A 22,204-nucleotide genomic window follows, 5' to 3' on the forward strand; every position below is an offset into this window, starting at 1 on the left:
TGTGATGAGGTCACAGGAGGGGAGGAGTCAGGGGTCACATGATCAGGGGCCTCAGTGTATGCAGGACTCTGCTGTGCTGACAAGTATTCCGCTCGTCTGCTGCTCCTTTAAGAACAGGTAACGTTGCAAAAAGTAGAGCAATTCCCCCCATTAAGTGATTGGATCCCCCCAGATCTTTCATAGACCTTAGTGATATTACAGACGGGAGATTCCAAGAGCGCTAGATTCAGGGGTAATCCTAGTGCTGACAGAGCCGTGCGCCTCCATCTAAGGCTACGTTCACATTTGCGTTGTGCGCCGCAGCGTCGGCGCCGCAGCGCACAACGCAAACAAAAACGCGGCAAAACGCACGCTAAAACGCTGCGTTTTGCGCCGCATGCGTCGTTTTTGGCCGCAAGTTGGCCGCAAAAAAAAATGCAACTTGATGCGTTTCTTGCGTCCAACGCTTGCGGCCATGCGGCGCTAAACGCAGCACAACGCATGTCCATGCGCCCCCATGTTAAATATAGGGGCGCATGACGCATGCGGCGCCGCTGCGGCGCCCGACGCTGCGGCGCTGACCGCAAATGTGAACGTAGCCTAAGGCTACTTTCACACTAGCGTTAACTGCAAACCATCTTAAAACGTCTTTTTTCCGAAAAAACGCATCCTGCAAAAGTGTTTGCAGGATGCGTTTTTTCCCCATAGACTTGTATTGGCGACGTATTGCGACGGATTGGCATACGTCGTGTACGTCGTACGACGGATGCGTCGAAATTTGGCCACACGTCATCGGCAAAAAACGTTGATTGTAACGTTTTTTGTCTCCGCCTAAAAAAGTGTCGCAACGCATCCTGCGGCATGCGTCGTTGGCTACAATGGAAGCCTATGAGCGACGGCTGCGTCGGGACACGTCGTACGACGCAATGCAGCGCTGCAATACGTTTTTTTACACTGAGCATGCTCAGAAGCAGGATTTTGTTGCCAATTGGCCAGACACCCCCAAATCTATATAAACCTGGCCTGGGCCTTCAACCCCACATATGCCAGCAAGACCCAGAGAGAAGACTGCCAGCCACAAGACCCCAGCCAGCCACGTATATAAGTGCCACGTATTTAAGTGCCACGTATTTCAGTGTCACGCATTTAAGTGCCACGTATTTACGTGCCACGATATTTCAGTGCCACGTATAACCACGTAGTTATAGTATTTATAGTACGTGGCACTTAAATATGGGGCACTGAAATAGGTGGCACTATGACTGTCAGAAAATGTTCATTAAACGGTTAGGGGTAGGGTTAGGGTTTGGATCCCTTTATCATCATCCGTAGTTCATTAATCGGATGAATCCACAGTCGTCTCCGTTGCTGCAGAAGCATCCTCCGTTTTTCCGCTGCCGCCTCCTTCTCCCGCACTATGATATCCAGGCGATTCGTCTCAAAGATAACATCGGTAACCAAACTAGCAATCCTCACAAGAACACCTTCCATCGCTGCCACTAAACTAAAACCCTCAAAGATGGGCTGTAAAAACAGTAACTATATAGTTTTCCATATTTTCCAGGAGCCAATCAAGTTTGGGAGCCTCCCATTTTAAAAACGGATCCGTCGGAAAAACGGATGCAACGGATGGTAAAACGGATGCAACGCATCCAGTATTTTCGACGGAAACGTTTAGCGGATTTGCGACGGATCCGTCGAAATGCTGTATGCGTGGCATACGTTTGTCACCGTTTTTCACTTTTTTGACGCATCCGTTTTTTCGGCAAAAATGACGTTTTGAGACGGTTTGCAGTTAACGCTAGTGTGAAAGTAGCCTAAGAGAGCGGCCACAACCCCAGACGATGCAGCGGCCGGAGCAATGTTATTGATGGAGGGAATTTCTGAGAGCAGCAAATTAATAAGAATGTTTTACCTGAACCTCCTGGGGCATCAAGGAAAACCGTCTCCCATTCCCACCTGGAATCTGAGCCATAATTGCCAAATCCCCCGATCTGTGGTCATCAACCAGAAGAGGCTTATTTACTGGGACAAATCCTCTCATCTTCCCCAAATCCTGGCTTTTCCCTCCCAGAATATCTCTGCCCATAACACGAAGGCTGGTGGAGCTGGTGCCGGTGACCTGATGCTATTAGAGGGTCACTACTGACACATTGGCTCCTTCCTTCTAGAGTCAGGAGGGCTGTGGTGGATCTGTCGGCAGTGACATTTATGGCTAAGTCCGGATTACAACTAACATAGAAAAATTCAAATAAAACAACATGAAGAGCAAACTCACCAAAACTTGTCAGATGACAAATGCACTCGCAGGGCGCAGCGGGCCCCCGATAATAAATGCTAAACCACCCGGTAGCTCTCATCAGTAGCTTGCACCTGTGCTGTTTTAGCATTTATTATCAGGGGTCCGCTGCATCCTGCGAGTGCATTTGTCATCTGACAAGTTTTGGTGAGTTTGCTCTTCATGTTGTTTTCTTTTTTAATTTTTCTATGTTATCTGTTTTTGATATTAGAGTAGGACTCGCAAGTTGATGAGGACCCTTGACGTTGGGTTGCGAGCTTATCCATTTTGGCCAAAATTGTAACTAATGCCTCATTTAATGTATTATATACATTATTTAATTTTTCATCTTTTTGCACTTTTTATCATCTTTTTGCCGGGTGCAGCAGGGCCCCTTTATGCTGTTCCTTGTGTGTTGCATGTGTACACATATATATATATATTAGCGCTGGACAGCCCGCCTGCTAATACTATTGGTGTGATCAATAGGTTGTCCAGACACTGTGCATCACATTTATCTGTGTGAATAGTGTCTTATGCAAGTCTTACCTGTGTGCATTTTTTCTACTAGGCAGCCAACCCCTCTAATGTTTGGGCAATGTTTTCTTTTCTGTTTATAGGTTTAACAACAAAAAATAATCATCACAATAATAAAACACAATGGAGCGAGGAGCCCTGATGTGAATACGCTTAAAAACGGCTACAAAAACAATAAAACTGGCACAAAAATGGGCATCAAAGTGGGCACCAAAGAGCCCTGAGGAAAGGGTTAAATGCCTTTGGGCCACTGATCTCACACTGCAGACATTTAGAACAGGGTGCCCCACATCCAAACCAGTTATTTCCAGCCTGGCCCAAATGGGTTCTGGGCATCAGAACTTGCATCAAATTGGGCACACAGCCCATTTTCACACATTTGAATAAGTAACTGATGTTTTTAAGGGGTTAAATGCCTTTGGGCCACTAATACCACAGTGCATACATATAGAACAGGGGGCCCCACATCAAAAACAGGTCCCTCCAGCCTGGCCCAAATGGGTTCTGGGCATCAGAACCGGCATCACAGTGGGCAAACAGCCCATTTTTACACATTTGAATAAGTAACTGATGTTTTCAAGGGGTTAAATGCCTTTTGGCCACTGATACCACAGTGCATAAATATAGAACAGGGAGCTCCACATCAAACCCCAGTCCCTCCAGACTGGCCCAAATGGGTTCTGGGCATCAGAACTGGCATCAAAGTGGTCACACAGCCCATTTTCACACATTTGGATAAGTAACTGAATTTTTTAAGGGGTTAAATTACCTTGGGCCACTGATCTCACACCACTATTACATACACAGGATGGAGACACACTAGCGATTTAAAAATCGGTCCGATTTATTGCAGTTAAGTCTGACGAGTGCAATGCAAGTGTCATGTGAGTGTCAGGCGGTTTTTGTGCGAGTACAATCTGACTTTTCACAACAAGCACCCGATCTACATCCGACTGCAGTGCGATTTTTAACATGAGATTTTACATACAGAAATGTTCTAAATAATTTACACATAGTTTTAAACCGAAATATTCTTCAAAACATATATATATGTGGCTGGCTGGCTCTGACGCTCAGGTCATAGGGCGCGATGACGTGGTTAGTGCATGCTCCCTGCCTGAACAGTCATAGCCAGAGGACACGGATGACAGAGTGGCGCGCAGTGATGGAACGGGGACAGGTGAATATCGCACGTGCCAGATGTGACGTGGCATGCGACAGAGCAGGAAGAGACACCAGGCCGATAATCAAACCAATAAGATTTATTGGAACAGGGAACTGGGACAACATAAATCAAAGTAATTCTGCAGAGTCCGTAATTGGTGTACAATGAGTCCACACAAAGGGAGCAGATCGGGGGCGCCACCTGGCAATCCGACGCTAGGGAAAAGACAAATAATTCTGGGATGGGTTCACTGGATCCAACAGATGAGGGACAACACCATTCCACGTGGCACCTTTTAACCCTCCACACATGGGCACCAGGTTCTCGCCTCAGCATAAGATCCCAGCCCTTCGCAAGTCACCACACAATTGAATCAGCCAACACATGAGTCTATTGTTCTGTGTCCTGGGATCCACCCCTCCATAGGCTCCCCCTACTGGTTGTTGACTCAAGCCTGATTACATGGCAGTCCAGGGACACAGGATGGGGGAGGGACACGCTGTTACACCAGGGGCCTTAGCCAGCGGCGACTCCGGCACCTGACCCCCATAGTGCGCCGGTGTCCCCGCCTGCTTAGGCACTCGGCGCCCAGCGACGAGAGTATGTCTTTTTTTTTAAATCGCAGCAGCAGCATACAGGGCATATTATACTATGGAGCATCTTATGGGGGCCATCAACGATGGGAGCAGCACATGACAGGATGGGGGCGCAGGATGGGAGCAGCACATGACAGGATGGGGGTGCAGGATGGGAGCAGCACATGACAGTATGGGGGTGCAGGATGGGAGCAGCACATGACAGAATGGTGGCGCAGGATGGGAGCAGCACATGACAATGGGGGTGCAGGATGGGAGCAGCATATGACAGAATGGGGGCGCAGGATGGGAGCAGCACATGACAGAATGGTGGCGCAGGATGGGAGCAGCACATGACAATGGGGGTGCAGGATGGGAGCAGCATATGACAGAATGGGGGCGCAGGATGGGAGCAACACATGACAGGATGGGGGCACAGGATGGGAGTAGCACATGACAGGATGAGGGCACAGGAAGAGAGTAGTACATGACAAGATGGAGGCACACAAAACAGGATGAGGGCGCAGAATGGGGCTGCACATGACAGGAAGGGGGCACAGGATGGGAGCAGCATATGACAGGATGGGGTTTGCAAGATGGTAGCAGCACATGACAAGATTAGGGCGCAGGATGGAAGAGGCGCATACCAGGATGGAGACCATATACCAATATAAATGCTCGCCACCCGGGCATAGAACCGGTTCAATAGCTAGTGTGTGTATGTGTGTGTGTATATATATATATATATATATATATATATATATATATACTTCCGTCTGTCTGTCGTGGATATTCATTGGTCGTGGCCAGCCAGTGGGCATAGACAAAAGGGCAGGGGAGGCCAGGAAGTATGCAGAGCAAGTCCCCGCCCACTCCGCACAGACCCGGCCAGAAGCGCTGCAAAGGGGGCAGAGTCTCCATGAGGAGGGCGGAGCCGGCCGGGACCATGGGCGCTGTTGGGGCCTACAGCGGCCAAAAGCCGGGGACTAAATTAGCGGCCGCGGGTCGCTGCCAGCCAGTGAGCGGAGACATAAAAGGGCAGGGGAGGCCAGGAAGTTTGCAGAGCGAGTCCTCGCCCACTCCGTACATGCCCGGCCAGAAGCGCTGCAGAGGGGGCGGAGTCCCTGTGAGGAAGTCGGAGCCGGCCGGGACCATGGGCGCTGTTGGGCCTACAGCGGCCAAAATCTGGGGACTAAACTAGCGGCCGTGGTCAGTGATGGCGGCCGCGACAGCAGGAAACAGCGCAGCACATGCGGCGGTGACAGCTGCGGACGGAAGGTGAGTATATACTACGTGGCTGTGCAATATACTCCATGTGCTGTGCTATATACTACGTGGGCTCTGCACTATACTCCGTGGCCTGTGCTATATTCTCCGTGGGCTCTGCAATATACTCCGTGGCCTGTGCTATATTCTCCGTGGGCTCTGCAATATACTCCGTGGCCTGTGCTATATACTGCGTGGGCTGTACAATATACTATGTCGCTGGGCAATATACTACGTGGCTGTGCAATATACTACGTGGACATGCATATTCTAGAATACCCGATGCGTTAGAATCGGGCCACCATCTAGTATATATATAATCTTTATATTGCAGAGAGAGATAGATAGAAGAATAGCCGGTAATTAATTTGTCGGCCTCTGTAAAATCACTGCTGGAGCCGACAGGATAGAAGACATGGTTTACATACACTAAATTGATGCTGCAGAATAGTTAGAAATGTACTGTATATGTCAGTGATCAATACAATTAGTATACACTGTGTTCCAAATTATTATGCAAATTGGATTTAAGTGTCATAAAGATTTAATTGTTTTGTTTTTCAAATAAACTCGTGGATGGTATTGTGTCTCAGGGCTCAATGAATCACTGAAATCAATCTTAAACACATGTGATAATTAGTTTTCCAGGTGATTCTAATTAAAGGAAAACTACTCAAAAATGATGTTCCACATTATTATGCAGGTCACAGGTTTCAAGCAATATGGGAAATAAAAAGGATTTCTCTGCTGCTGAAAAGCGTTAAATAGTGCAATGCCTTGGACAAGGTATGAAAAAATTAGATATTTCACGGAAACTTAAGAGTGATCATCTAACTCTGATGAGAATTGTGACTGAAACAGAGCACAGACAGAGTTCATGCAAATAAAGGCATAATGAGGAAGTTTTCTGCCAGACAAATTCATTGGATCAAGAGAGCAGCTGCCAAAATACCATTACAAAGCAGCAAACAGTTATTTGAAGCTGCTGGTGCGTCTGGAGTCCCTCGAACCTCAAGGTGTAGGATCCTTCAAAGGCTTGCTGTGGTGCATAAACCTACTATTCGGCCACTCCTAAACAGTGTTCACAAGCAGAAACGGTTGCAGTGGGCCCAGACATACATGAAGACTAATTTTCAAACAGTCTTGTTTACTGATGAGTGTCGAGCAACCCTGGATGGTCCAGATGGATGGAGTAGTGGATGGTTGGTGGATGGCCACCATGTCCCAACAAGGCTGCGACGTCAGCAAGGAGGTGGAGGAGTCATGTTTTGGGCTGGAATCATGGGGAACCAGCTGGTAGAGCCCTTTAAGGTTCCTGAAGGTGTGAAAATGACCTCAGCAAAGTAAATAAAGTTTCTGACTGACAACTTTCTTCCAATGGTCTAAAAAGCAGAAACGTGCCTTCAGGAACAAAATCATCTTCATGCATGACAATGAATACCTCTGAGTAATTGGCTGCTATGGGCATAAAAGGAGATAAACTCATGGTGTGGCCACCATCTTCCCCTGACCTCAACCCTATAGAGAACCTTTGGAGTATCATCAAAAAAAAGATCTATGAGGGTGGGAGGCAGTTCACATCAAAACAGCAGCTCTGGGAGGCTATTCTGACTTCATGCAAAGAAATACAAGCAGAAACTCTCCATAAACTCACAAGTTCAATGGATGCAAGAATTGTGAAGGTGATATCAATGAAGGGCTCCTATGTTAACATGTAACTTGGCCTGTTAGGATGTTTTGGAGTTAAATAACTTTTTTGTTCAGTGAATGTGACCTCCTAATGCTGCAAATTCCACAAATGAGCATTTTCAGTTCTTTAAAACATATCAAATGTTTAGAAATACTACTGTGCCTAATAATTTGGAACACTGCATTTTGAGTTTTTATTCATTTTGGAGATTATACTGTTATCATTGGGAGGTTTCTTCAATAAAATTCGATGTATAATCTAACGGGTGATGACTTTTATTAGACTGACTGTCATTTACACTGACCATTTAGGAAAATCCGAGAAAAAAGTCATTTGCATAATAATTTGGAACATAGTGTAGTGTGAGTGCAAGTTAGGGGACATGTATGTAATTAATAAAAGATTATTTTTGGGGGAAAAAATGTGGGCTCCCACGTAATTTTCCAATCCAGAGAGGGAAAGCCAGCCACTGGGGGCCAATGTTTATAGCCTAAGAAGGGGTTAATACCCATGGATCTCCCCAGGCTATGAATATGAGCCCGCAGCTGTATTTTTAGTGGTTATTAAAATAGGGTGGCCTGTTGTGAATTGACCTTTTGGCTCCCTCTTGTGGTCACTAGTGATATACACTTTGATATTCCTTCCCTTGCTTGGTATCCACCTGGCCTCGTTAGTCCAGGGGTGTCGCTATTTGTACTTCCTGGATTTTCAGTCCGGTGCCTGGCATAGTTGTAATCAGATCCTTCTGTTTGCTCCTATCTGCTGGTCCTGGTTCTATGCAAAATTAAGCTAAGTCCTGCTTTCTTGTTTTTGGTTATTTTCTGTGCTCTTATTTTTGTCCAGCTTGTACTAAATGTGATTCCTTATATTGCTGGAAGCTCTAGGGTGCGGATGTTCTCCCCCCGTGCCGTTAGACGGTTCGGGGGTTCTTGTATATTCCGCGTGGAGTTTTCTCTATCCCCATGATGGCACCACGGAGAGAGGGGTCCGCCCCCAGGGACAGGAAACCTACAGGTGAAAAAGGGCGTACCTCTCTCCCACATCAGTTGGTTTCCTGTCCCTGACGGGGAACCTACAGCACGTACCTGAAGGATCTTCGTGGGATTCCAGGGGCTGGTGCAGTCGACTTTCTAACAGGGGGCGCCCTGTTACGGCTGGATCAAGCGGTTTTTCCCCTTTTTTTCTCCCTTTCCTGAAGCACCACCACAGAGGTCGGCGGGCCTCATGGGTGAGTGGGGGAAGGCAGTGAAAGGATCAAGTCTGCCTTCCTCGAAAAAAAAAAAAAAAAGGGGGGGTATGAAGGAGCGGGTGACGGCGGTCACCGAAGGACTCTACATAGTAATATGGAGGTAGCGGCGGCTATCTTTCCATAAAAGCCCAGGTAAGAACGGGGGCACCCGTGGGCAAAGACGCCGACGCCATTACCGCCAAGTCGGTGCAGGCGTCGGCAACGGAGCGCTGGTACGCGCTCACCGGCGCCATTACCGCAAAAACGCCGACAACGGAGCGCTAGTACGCGCGCGCCGGCGTCCCAGCGCATTCATTCCCTCATGTGAGGTCGACGAAACCGGAAGTTGGGCGGGCGCATGCGCAGACCGTTACTTCCGGTGTCACCGGCAAATACAATAAAAAAACGCCAGCAAACGAAAAAGTGTGGCAAATTCAAACTCCAAGTGCACCAGACAGTGCGGAGGCCACTATGAGCGAAAACGAGCAGCAGGTTATGCAGGAAGCGGTCCAGCGATCTCCTGAGCAGGCACAAGTGCAGCGGCGTCTGCACTTACAGCAGCAGCGCAAAGGAAACTCTTCCTCTGTACAGCGCAGCAGCAGCGGACGATCAGAGTCTCAACGCAGTCGGGGGTCTGCAAAAACCACACGGCCGGCGACGATTCCAGCGGATACAGTCCCCAGGCCCGAGACGGTATCTCTGATCCACAGGGGGTGAGTGATCTACGTGAAAGTGCTGAGTTTAATATGGGGTTACTCTTTTTGTTCTAGGGGAGAAAAAGTACAGGCAAAACTAAGCACAAGGAATGTGCCATATGTTCAGACGAGCTGCCTTCCTCCTGGGAGAAGAGACTATGCAGCGTTTGTATAAAAAAGACGATTCAGGAGGAAACCCCATCATTTGCCTCAGAATTAAAGTCATTAATAAAAAGCCAGGTGGAAAGTGCCATTAAAGACATTAAAACCACAAAGAAAAAACATAAAAAAAGACCTGAGTTCCCTGAGTCTAGTGCGGACAAGTCAGAAAGCGAGTTATCCGACTCAAATGATTCGTCAGCCTCTGACACCTCTTCAGTATCCTCTGAGGGGGGGCGCAGTTGCTTCCCTATCGAGGAAACAGACGCTTTAGTGAAAGCGGTCAGAGCAACAATGGGGTTAGTAGATGAGCGACCTAAAAGAACAGCACAGGACATAATGTTCAGCGGTCTGGAACAAAAAAGAAAAAGAGCATTTCCAGTAAATGAGAAAATTCACTCTCTAATTAAAAGAGAATGGAGAAAGCCAGACAAAAAAGCTCTCCTGACCCCCAAAAGAAAGTACCCGTTTGATGACCCAGCCTGCTCGTCCTGGAGTAAGGCACCAAAGTTAGATGTGGCCATAGCAAAGGCCTCAAAAAAGTTTGCCCTACCATTCGAGGACATGGGTACCTTAAAAGACCCGATGGACAAAAAAGCCGAGGTTTTCTTAAAAAACTCCTGGGAAGCGGCAGGAGGCGGGCTTAAACCAGCTGTCGCGGCCACCTGCACGGCCCGTGCGCTAATGGTGTGGCTCGAACACTTGGATTCCCAATTAAAGGAGAAAGTCTCAAGAGACACAATTCAAAAATCAGTGTCCGTAATGAAAGGTGCAGCAGCCTTTTTGGCGGATGCATCGGTAGATTCGGCCAGATTAGCAGCCAGGGCTGCCGCCTTCTCAAACGCCGCAAGACGTGCTCTGTGGCTAAAATGTTGGCCAGGGGACCTTCAAACAAAAACGATACTGTGTTCAATACCCTGTGAGGGTGAATTCTTGTTCGGTGCAACGCTAGATGATATCCTCGAGAAAGCCGAGGACAAGAAAAAGTCTTTCCCTGGTTTCCCCAACCAGTCTTACAGACGTTCCTTTCGAAATAAAAAATTTATGCGGAGAAAACCTCCGAAAGGGAACAAAGAAACATGGGAGGACAAAAGAAACAAAACCAGAGGTTTCCTATTCAACAAACCCACTCCCGATAATAAAAAAACTCAATGAAGGTGTCCCCCAGGTTGGTGGGAGACTGACCGGGTTTCTTCCAGCCTGGGAAAAAATTTCAAGCAGTCCCTGGATACTAGGCATAGTACGAGAAGGGCTCAAGCTAAAGTTCCGCATTCCCCCCAACAACCTCTTTATGGTGACACCGCAGAGACAGTCTCAAGAACAGTCGGCTCTCCAGGAAGAAATTCTAGGCCTAGTCCAGAAGGAAGTCTTACAGGAAGTCCCACACCAGGAAAGAGGCATGGGCTTCTACTCTCCCCTCTTCCTCCGAAAGAAGCCAGACGGATCATACAGGACGATAATAAATCTCAAAAAATTAAACAGTTTTCTCGAGATCCCACACTTCAAAATGGAGACAATAAAATCATGCGTAAAAATACTCTTTCCCAGGTGTTTCATGACTGTTCTAGATCTACGAGATGCATATTATCATGTACCGATCCACAAGGATCATCAAAAGTACCTCCGGCTAGCAGTGAATATCCAGGGGGAGGTGAAACATTATCAGTTTCGGGCCCTCCCATTTGGGTTAGCTATCGCACCCCGCGTATTCACGAAAATAATGGCGGAAGTGATGGCTCATATACGGGAACAGAATATCTTGATAGTTCCCTACCTGGACGACCTCCTTGTAGCAGGGATATCATTCCATCACTGCAAACAGCAGTTGGATTTGGTTATGACTTCTCTGTCAAGCCTAGGTTGGCTGTTGAACCTTACCAAATCCAAAGTAGTCCCATCACAGGTACAGGAGTACTTAGGGATAGTCCTCGACTCAACCACACAAGTGTGCTATCTTCCTCAGGGGAAGATTCAGAAAATGACACAGGCTGCGGTGCAGTTGTCAACATCCCCAGTCACCACGCTCAGAAAAGCCATGTCCCTGCTGGGCTCCATGACATCCTGTATCCCGGCCGTACAGTGGGCACAGTGCCATTCCCGGGACTTACAATGGGAGACTTTAAGTTCAAGCCTGTGTCTGGGAGGAAATTTAGACGGGCAATTAAGTATATCACCAACTACGATACACTCCCTACAGTGGTGGGCGGACCCGATAAATTTTACCAAGGGGGTCCCTTGGGCACTGCCGACGGAAAAAATCCTAACGACGGATGCAAGCCCCTGGGGGTGGGGTGCTCATGTAGACGGTCAGGTGGCACAAGGGAACTGGAGCAAAAATCAAGAGCTAACCTCATCAAACATGAAAGAACTGCTAGCGGTAAAACTCGCCCTAACACACTTTCTAAAACTCCTCCGCTCCCACCACGTAAAAGTCTTCTCAGACAATCAGGTAGTGGTGGCATACCTAAACCACCAAGGGGGTACCAGGTCGCAAACACTGATGGAAGTAACCCGATCCATCTTCTATATCGCAGAACGCAATCTGAAATCCCTAACAGCCCTTTACATAAAAGGTTCAGAAAACCAGACCGCAGACTTCCTCAGCAGAACACGCTTGAAACAGGGGGAGTGGGAGTTGAAACAGTCGGTGTTCAACCAAATAGTGAAGCGTTGGGGAGAGCCAGAAATAGACCTATTCGCGGACTATCAAAACCGAAAAGTGAGAAAGTTCTGCTCAATCGATCCCCGGGGAGGCCCAGTAGCTCTGGACGCTCTTACAGTCCCCTGGAACTATCATCTCGCCTACGCGTTCCCTCCAATATCCCTCATTCCCCTAGTCTTGAGGAAAATTCGGGAGGAGGGGGCAACAGTGATAGTAATAGCTCCATTTTGGCCTCGCAGAATATGGTTTTCTTGGCTGAGAAAGATGTCCATAGACAGGCCGTGGGTTCTACCAGACACGCAAAATCTGTTATCCCAGGGCCCAGTGTGTCACCCCAGTGTAAAAAGCCTACATATGACAGCTTGGCTTTTGAAAGGAAGCTATTAAGCAACAAAGGGTTTTCATCCAATCTGGTGTCCACATTACTACAGAGTAGGAAACTCGTAACCACCAAAATATATGGCAAAGTGTGGAAAAAATTCATGTCTGTATCGGGGGCTGACCCAGCGGGGGAAATCCCAATAGAAAAAATTCTCGAGTTCCTGCAAAAGGGTTTGGAAAAAGGTTTAGCTACAAGTACCCTAAAGGTTCAGGTAGCAGCCTTGGGAGCGCTGTATAATTATGATCTAGCCAGAAACCGATGGATCGTGAGATTCATCAAAGCCTCGGGTAGATCAAGACCTGTTCCTTTGCATAATGCCCCTCCATGGGATCTAAACCTTGTTCTAAATGCGCTAACCAAATCTCCTTTTGAACCCCTGGCAGACGCACCCCTAAAGATTCTATCTTTAAAAACCACACTCCTAGTGGCCCTAACCTCAGCCCGTCGTGTTAGTGACATACAAGCGTTGTCCGCGTGTCCTCCCTTCACTCAAATTCTCGAGGACAGAGTCATTCTAAAAACAGACCCGGCTTACCTCCCAAAAATCGCGTCACAATTTCACAGGACACAAGAGATCTCCCTACCCTCATTCTGTCCCAACCCCAAGAATGGGGGAGAAAAAACACTACATACCCTTGATGTTAGAAGGTGCCTACTCCAATACTTGTCAGCCACTAGGGAGTGCAGGAAGGATAGGGCTCTGTTTGTCTGCTTCCAGGGTCCACGGAAGGGACAGAAAGCGTCAAAAGCTACGCTAGCGAGGTGGATAAGAGATGCCATCGCCCTATCCTACTCATCCAGCGGGGCAGCCATCCCGGAGAATATAAAAGCGCACTCGACCAGAGCAGTAGCATCATCCTGGGCGGAAAGAGCTGGCGCTTCAATACAACAGATATGTAGAGCGGCCACTTGGTCTTCCCAGTCTACATTTTTCAAACACTACCGCTTAGACTTGACCTCCTCTGATCTCACCTTTGGTCGAAGGGTTCTAGAGGCAGTGGTCCCTCCCTAAAAAGTTACAATCTATGTAAATCTCTCCGTGGTGCCATCATGGGGATAGAGAAAATTGTAGTTACTTACCGATAACGGTATTTCTCTGATCCCATGATGGCACCCGTATATTCCCTCCCTTTTCACACACAGGTGTGCACATGATAATAATATTGATGTTTAGTTTAGTCACGGTGCCTCTGTTAAGTTAAAATTGTTAAGCTTAATTTGTGTAAATATTAAGTTGCAGCTGAAGTTCTGTATAAGGCTCTGTAAACCAACTGATGTGGGAGAGAGGTACGCCCTTTTTCACCTGTAGGTTTCCTGTCCCTGGGGGCGGACCCCTCTCTCCGTGGTGCCATCATGGGATCAGAGAAATACCGTTATCGGTAAGTAACTACAATTTTTGTGAGGGTTTTCGCTGACCATATAAGTCATCTTCCTATATTCTGCTATTAGTTAGCGGGCCTCTCTTTGCTAAAACCTAGTTCATTTCTTGCGTTTGTCTTTTCTTCTTACCTCACCGTTATTATTTGTTGGGGGCTTGTATCCAACTTTTTGGGGTATTTCCTCTGGAGGCAAGAAAGGTCTTTCTTTTCCCTGCTAGGGTTAGTTAGTTCTCCGGCTGGCGCGAGACGTCTAGAATCAACGTAGGTACGTTCCCCGGCTGCTGTTATTTGTGTACTAGGTTCAGGTATATGGTCAGCCCAGTTACCACTGCCCTATGAGCTGGGTTTTATGTTTGCAGACTTCGCTATTGTCTCTGAGACCCCCTGCCATTGGGGTCATAACAGTATGCCAGGCCATAAGTGAATATTTAATGCATTGCAGAAGTGGGATTATAAGAAAGGAAATTCTGAGTTTGTTTGTTTTTTTTTCTTTCTTTCCTCCCCTTTATCTCAGAGTGGCTGGAGCCTTGCTGCAGACATGAATGTCCAGACCTTGATCACTAGTGTGGATCAGCTTGCTGCTCGTGTGCAGAGTATTCAAGATTTTGTTACTAGCAGTCCAATGTCAGAACCTAAAATACCTATTCCGGAATTGTTCTCTGGAGACCGATTTAAATTTAGAAATTTCAGGAATAATTGTAAATTGTTTCTATCTCTGAGACCTCGTTCGTCTGGAGACTCAGCTCAGCAAGTAAAAATTGTTATCTCTTTCTTACGGGGAGACCCTCAGGATTGGGCCTTCTCGTTGGCGTCAGGCGATCCGGCTTTGGCAGATGTTGATGCGTTTTTTCTGGCGCTTGGGTTGCTATACGAGGAGCCCAATCTTGAAATTCAGGCAGAAAAAGCTTTGCTGGCTATCTCTCAGGGCCAGGATGAAGCTGAAGTCTATTGCCAAAAATTTCGGAAATGGTCCGTGCTTACTCAGTGGAATGAGTGTGCTCTGGCCGCAAATTTCAGAAATGGCCTTTCTGAAGCCATTAAGAATGTGATGGTGGGTTTCTCCGTTCCTACAAGTCTGAATGACTCCATGGCGTTAGCTATTCAGATTGACCGGCATTTACGGGAGCGCAAAGTCGCTAATTCCCTGGTGGTGTTGTCTGAACAGACACCTGAGTTATTGCAATGTGATAGAGTTCAGACTAGAATTGAACGGAAAAATCATAGACGTCAGAATGGGTTGTGTTTCTACTGTGGTGATTCTACACATGTTATATCAGCATGCTCTAAACGCTTAACAAAGGTGGTTAGTCCGGTCGCCATTGGTAATTTGCAACCTAAATTATTTTGTCTGTGACTTTAATTTGCTCATTGTCTTCCTATCCTGTTATGGCGTTTGTGGATTCAGGTGCTGCCCTGAGTCTTATGGATCTGTCGTTTTCCAAGCGCTGTGGTTTTGTTCTGGAGCCTTTGGTTAATCCTATTCCTCTGAGAGGTATTGATGCTACGCCATTGGCGGAAAATAAGCCGCAGTTTTGGACACAGGTGACCATGTGCATGTCTCCTGAACATCGAGAGGTGATTCGTTTTCTTGTTTTGCATAAAATGCATGATTTGGTCGTTTTGGGTCTGCCATGGTTACAAACTCACAATCCAGTTTTGGATTGGAAGGCTATGTCTGTGTCAAGTTGGGGCTGTCAGGGAATTCATTGCGATGCCCCGCCGGTGTCTATTGCTTCCTCTACTCCTTCGGATGTTCCTGAGTATTTGTCTGATTATCAGGATGTATTCAGCGAGTCCAGGTCCAGTGCTCTTCCTCCTCATAGGGACTGTGACTGCGCTATAGATTTGATTCCAGTAAAACAAACCCAAAATGGAGAAAAACCATGTATACTTTTTCCACATATTCACAACCCCAGTGGGGGAATTTAGCAGAAAAGCATTTCTAATATATAGAGGACACTCCTAGAACAAATATTGATAGCGCAAAAAAATGGAGTTAATGTCCAACGATTTATATGATAGTTTATTAAATTCCAAAAAAAAAAAATATACCAACAAAGTTCCAACACATGTACACAATACACTCAGATAAAAAATTCAGGCAGTTAGAGGTAGGAAGTAGCACAGAAAAAAGGTTACGGTGCAGCACTCAGGCTGATGCCCGATACATAAAAATCACTTGCATAGTGCACAGTATAAGGCACCGGTAATAGAGAACCGGGGGGCATGTAAAACACTGTATAGTAATGTATGAGTCCTGTACACTGACTCCTATTTCACTCATGAACCTATAAAACCCCACCCAGGATCCTTACCTATGCACTGGCACCAGAACTGGACCACACCGGGGGCAACGGTGTGGTCCAGTTCTGGTGCCAGTGCATAGGTAAGGATCCTAGGTGGGGTTTTATAGGTTCATGAGTGAAATAGGAGTCAGTGTACAGGACTCATACATTACTATACAGTGTTTTACATGCTCCCCGGTTCTCTATTACCGGTGCCTTACACTGTGCACTATGCAAGTGATTTTTATGTATCGGGCATCAGCCTGAGTGCTGCACCAAAACCTTTTTTCTGTGCTACTTCCTACCTCTAACTTCCTGAATTTTTTATCTGAGTGTATTGTGTACATGTGTTGGAACTTTGTTGGTATATTTTTTTTTTTTGGAATTTAATAAACTATCATATAAATCGTTGGACATTAACTCCATTTTTTTGCGCTATCAAGATTTGATTCCAGGTAGTAAGTTTCCTAAGGGAAGATTATTTAATCTGTCTGTACCTGAGCATACCGCAATGCGTTCGTATATTAAGGAGTCTCTGGAGAAGGGACATATTCGTCCATCCTCTTCCCCTCTTGGTGCGGGATTTTTCTTTGTGGCCAAGAAGGACGGATCTTTGAGACCTTGTATAGACTATCGACTTCTGAATAAAATCACTGTTAAATTTCAGTATCCTTTGCCTCTGTTGTCAGACTTGTTTGCCCGGATTAAGGGTGCCAAGTGGTTCACCAAGATAGACCTTCGTGGTGCGTACAACCTTGTGCGCATTAAGCAGGGAGATGTGTTGTGAATTTGGATTCTGGGCTCCCCCGGTGGCCGCTTGTGGAATTGGACTTGTCATCCTCTTTCCTGTTTCACCTGATTCCATCAGTAGTGGGTGTCGCTATTTAAGCTCATTTCTCTGGTGGTTTCTTGCCGGTCAACAATGTTATCTGATGCCTCTCAGTGCTTGTTCCTGCTTCTAGACTACTACTAGATAAGTTGGACTTTTGTCCATGTTTTGTTTTGCCTATTTGTTCCAGTTCACAGCTGAAGTTTTGTTACTGTGTCTGGAAAGCTCTCGTTGATCAGGGATTGCTACTCTGGCGTTATGAGTTAATGCCAGAGTTTAAGGTAATCTCTGGATGGTGTTTTGTTAGTGTTTTTCTGCTGACCATGAAAGTATACTATCTGTCTTCTGCTATCTAGTAAGCGGACCTCAAATTTGCTAAGACTATTTTCCTGCTGCGTTTGTTGTTTCATCTGAACTCACCGTCATTATATGTGGGGGGCTACTGTCTTCTTTGGAATATTTCTCTAGAGGTGAGCCAGGTCTTATATTTCCCTCTGCTAGCTATTTAGGTCTTAGGCCAGAGCTGGGCATCTAGCGTTAAATAGGAAATGCTACCTGGCTATTTCTAGTTGCGCGGCAGGCTTAGTTCATGGTCAGTATAGTTCCATCTTCCGAGAGCTTGTCCCTCTATAGGCTTGCTATGATCTCTGCCTGCAGAGATCATGACAGTTTGACCGGCCGCCCCCCACATATAGTGTTAAAGACCCAGGTTGAGAAAGGAGAGTTATAAGAAGTCTGCTGAAATTTTTTTTTTTTTTTCCTCCAGTCTGCCTTGCTGCAGTCTTTTCTCTCTCTCTCCTCCTAATCTCTGTATGCTCTGTGTGCACCTGACAATAATGGATCTCCAGAGTGTAACTGCGGGTTTGAATAATCTCATCACGAAAGTACAAAATTTACAAGATTTTGTGGTACATGCTCCGGTATCTGAGCCGAGAATTCCTTTGCCGGAGTTCTTCACAGGGAATAGAGCTAGCTTCCAGAATTTCCGAAATAATTGTAAGCTTTATTTGTCCCTGAAGTCTCGTTCAGCTGGAGACCCTGCTCAGCAGGTTAGGATTGTGATTTCCTTGCTCAGGGGTGACCCTCAAGATTGGGCCTTCTCATTGCCAGCAGGGGATCCTGCGTTACGCGATGTGGATGCGTTTTTTCTGGCCTTGGGCTTGCTTTATGAGGAACCTCATTTGGAACTTCAGGCAGAAAAAACTTTGATGGCACTATCTCAGGGGCAAGACGAAGCTGAAGTTTTCTGCCAAAAATTCCGTAAATGGTCTGTGCTTACTCAGTGGAATGAGTGCGCCTTGGCGGCAACTTTCAGAGAAGGTCTCTCTGATGCCGTTAAGGATGTTATGGTGGGGTTCCCTTTGCCTGCAGGTCTGAATGAGTCCATGACAATGGCTATTCAGATTGATAGGCGTCTGCGGGAGCGCAAACCGGTGCACCATCTGGCGGTGTCTATGGAAAAGACGCCAGAAAGTATGCAGTGTGATAGAATTCTGTCCAGGAGCGAGCGACAGAATTTTAGACGGAAGAATGGATTGTGTTTCTATTGTGGGGATTCTACTCATGTTATATCAGCATGCTCTAGGCGTACAAAGAAGCTTGATAAGTCTGTTTCCATTAGCACCATTCAGTCTAAGTTTATTTTGTCTGTAACCCTGATTTGCTCTTTGTCATCCATTGCCACGGACGCCTATGTTGACTCTGGCGCCGCTCTGAGTCTTATGGATTGGTCCTTTGCCAATCGTTGTGGTTTTGATTTAGAGCCTTTGGAGACTCTTATTCCTCTGAAGGGGATTGACTCCACCCCATTGGCTAATAATAAACCACAATACTGGACACAAGTAACCATGCGTATCAATCCGGATCACCAGGAGATTATTCGTTTCCTGGTGCTGTATAATTTACATGACGATTTGGTACTGGGATTGCCATGGTTGCAGTCTCACAACCCAGTCTTGGACTGGAGAGCAATGTCTGTGTTGAGCTGGGGATGTAAGGGTATTCATGGGGACGTACCTTTGGTTTCTATTTCGTCGTCCATTCCCTCTGAAGTCCCTGAGTTCCTCTCTGATTATCAAGACGTCTTTGACGAACCCAAGCTTGGGTCGTTACCTCCGCACCGTGAGTGCGATTGTGCCATAGATTTGATACCGGGTTGTAAATATCCAAAGGGTCGTTTGTTTAATTTGTCTGTGCCGGAACATGCTGCTATGCGGGAATATATAAAGGAGTCTTTGGAAAAGGGACATATTCGTCCATCTTCTTCTCCCTTGGGAGCTGGGTTTTTCTTTGTCTCAAAAAAAGACGGCTCTTTGAGACCATGTATTGATTATCGGCTTCTGAATAAGATCACTGTTAAGTATCAATACCCATTGCCATTGCTTACTGATTTGTTTGCTCGTATAGAGGGTGCTAAGTGGTTCTCTAAAATTGATCTTCGTGGGGCGTATAATTTGGTGCGGATCAGGCAGGGGGATGAGTGGAAGACCGCATTTAATACGCCCGAGGGCCACTTTGAGTATTTGGTCATGCCTTTTGGTCTTTCTAATGCCCCTTCAGTTTTCCAGTCTTTTATGCATGATATTTTCCGCGATTTTCTGGATAAATTTATGATAATATATCTGGATGATATTCTGATTTTTTCTGATGACTGGGACTCTCATGTCCAGCAGGTCAGGAGAGTTTTTCAGGTTCTGCGGTCTAATTCTTTATGTGTGAAGGGGTCTAAGTGCGTTTTTGGGGTCCAGAAAATTTCCTTTTTGGGGTATATTTTTTCTCCCTCTTCCATTGAGATGGATCCCGTCAAGGTGCAAGCTATTTGTGACTGGACTCAGCCCTCCTCTCTTAAGGGTCTTCAGAGATTTTTGGGCTTTGCCAACTTTTACCGCCGATTTATTGCTGGTTTTTCGGATGTCGTTAAACCACTGACTGATTTGACCAGACAAGGCGCTGATGTTGCTAATTGGTCCCCTCATGCTGTAGAGGCCTTTCAGGAGCTTAAGCGCCGTTTTGCCTCTGCCCCTGTGTTGCGTCAGCCTGATGTGAATCTGCCTTTTCAGGTTGAGGTTGACGCTTCGGAGATCGGAGCTGGGGCAGTGTTGTCGCAGAAAGGTTCCGACTGCTCCGTCATTAGGCCTTGTGCCTTCTTTTCTCGCAAATTTTCGCCCGCAGAGCGGAATTATGATGTTGGGAATCGGGAGCTTTTGGCCATGAAGTGGGCGTTTGAGGAGTGGCGCCATTGGCTCGAGGGGGCTAGACATCAGGTGGTGGTATTGACTGACCACAAAAATTTGATTTATCTTGAGACTGCCAGACGCCTGAATCCTAGACAGGCGCGCTGGTCTTTATTTTTTTCTCGCTTTAATTTTGTGGTGTCATACCTACCGGGTTCTAAGAATGTTAAGGCAGATGCCCTTTCTAGGAGTTTTGACCCGGACTCTCCTGGTAATTCTGAACCCACAGGTATCCTTAGGGAGGGAGTAATTTTGTCGGCCGTTTCTCCTGATCTGCGGCGGTCCTTGCAAGAGTTTCAGGCGGATAGACCGGATCGTTGTCCGCCTGATAGACTGTTTGTTCCGGATGATTGGACCAGCAGAGTCATCTCTGAGGTACATTCTTCTGCATTGGCAGGTCATCCCGGAATTTTTGGTACCAGGGATTTGGTGGCAAGATCCTTCTGGTGGCCTTCTCTGTCACGAGATGTGCGAGTCTTTGTGCAGTCATGTGACGTTTGTGCTCGGGCCAAGTCTTGTAGTTCTCGGGCTAGCGGACTGCTGTTGCCCTTGCCTATTCCTAAGAGGCCTTGGACACACATCTCGATGGATTTTATTTCAGATCTGCCTGTTTCCCAGAAGATGTCTGTCATCTGGGTGGTCTGTGACCGTTTCTCTAAAATGGTCCATTTGGTTCCTCTGCCCAAGTTGCCTTCTTCTTCTGAGTTGGTTCCTCTGTTTTTTCAGAATGTTGTCCGATTGCACGGTATTCCTGAGAATATTGTTTCTGACAGAGGTACCCAATTTGTGTCTAGATTTTGGCGGGCATTCTGTGCTAGGATGGGCATAGATTTGTCTTTTTCGTCTGCTTTTCACCCTCAGACTAATGGCCAGACCGAGCGGACTAATCAGACCCTTGAGACATATCTGAGGTGTTTTGTCTCTGCTGACCAGGATGATTGGGTTGCTTTTTTGCCATTGGCAGAGTTCGCCCTCAATAATCGGGCCAGTTCTTCCACCTTGGTGTCCCCGTTTTTCTGTAATTCGGGGTTTCACCCTCGATTTTCCTCCGGTCAGGTGGAATCCTCGGATTGTCCTGGAGTGGATGCGGTGGTAGAGAGATTGCATCACATTTGGGGGCAGGTTATGGACAATTTGAAGTTGTCCCAGGAGAAGACTCAGCGTTTTGCCAACCGTCATCGTCGTGTTGGTTCTCGGCTTTGTGTTGGAGATTTAGTGTGGTTGTCTTCTCGTTTTGTCCCTATGAGGGTCTCTTCTCCTAAGTTTAAACCTCGGTTCATCGGCCCTTATAGAATATTGGAGATTCTTAATCCTGTTTCTTTCCGTTTGGACCTCCCTGCGTCCTTTTCCATTCATAACGTTTTTCATCGGTCGTTATTGCGCAGGTATGAGGTACCTGTTGTACCTTCAGTTGAGCCTCCTGCTCCGGTGTTGGTTGAGGGTGAGTTGGAGTACGTTGTGGAGAAAATTTTGGACTCTCGTGTTTCCAGACGGAAACTCCAGTATCTGGTCAACTGGAAGGGTTACGGCCAGGAGGATAATTCTTGGGTCAATGCATCTGATGTTCATGCTTCTGATCTTGTTCGTGCCTTCCATAGGGCTCATCCTGGTCGCCCTGGTGGATCTGGTGAGGGTTCGGTGCCCCCTCCTTGAGGGGGGGGTACTGTTGTGAATTTGGATTCTGGGCTCCCCCGGTGGCCGCTTGTGGAATTGGACTTGTCATCCTCTTTCCTGTTTCACCTGATTCCATCAGTAGTGGGTGTCGCTATTTAAGCTCATTTCTCTGGTGGTTTCTTGCCGGTCAACAATGTTATCTGATGCCTCTCAGTGCTTGTTCCTGCTTCTAGACTACTACTAGATAA

General features: G+C 46.8%; 1 protein-coding gene across 1 annotated transcript in view; it reads left to right on the forward strand.

Moving 5' to 3' along the window:
- Positions 1-9,174: 9,174 nt before the first annotated feature.
- LOC143768225 (uncharacterized) overlaps positions 9,175-22,204 on the forward strand; it is a 50,003-nt gene continuing 36,973 nt past the window's right edge. Inside the window, exons 1-2 of the mRNA XM_077256917.1 lie at positions 9,175-9,411; positions 9,489-10,491. Of these exons, the coding sequence (XP_077113032.1) occupies positions 9,190-9,411; positions 9,489-10,491 (1,225 nt within the window). The 5' untranslated portion in view covers positions 9,175-9,189. The remainder of the gene's footprint in view (positions 9,412-9,488; positions 10,492-22,204) is intronic.

The sequence above is a fragment of the Ranitomeya variabilis genome, chromosome 4, assembly GCF_051348905.1.
Source record: "Ranitomeya variabilis isolate aRanVar5 chromosome 4, aRanVar5.hap1, whole genome shotgun sequence".
NCBI classification, from domain to species: domain Eukaryota; kingdom Metazoa; phylum Chordata; class Amphibia; order Anura; family Dendrobatidae; genus Ranitomeya; species Ranitomeya variabilis.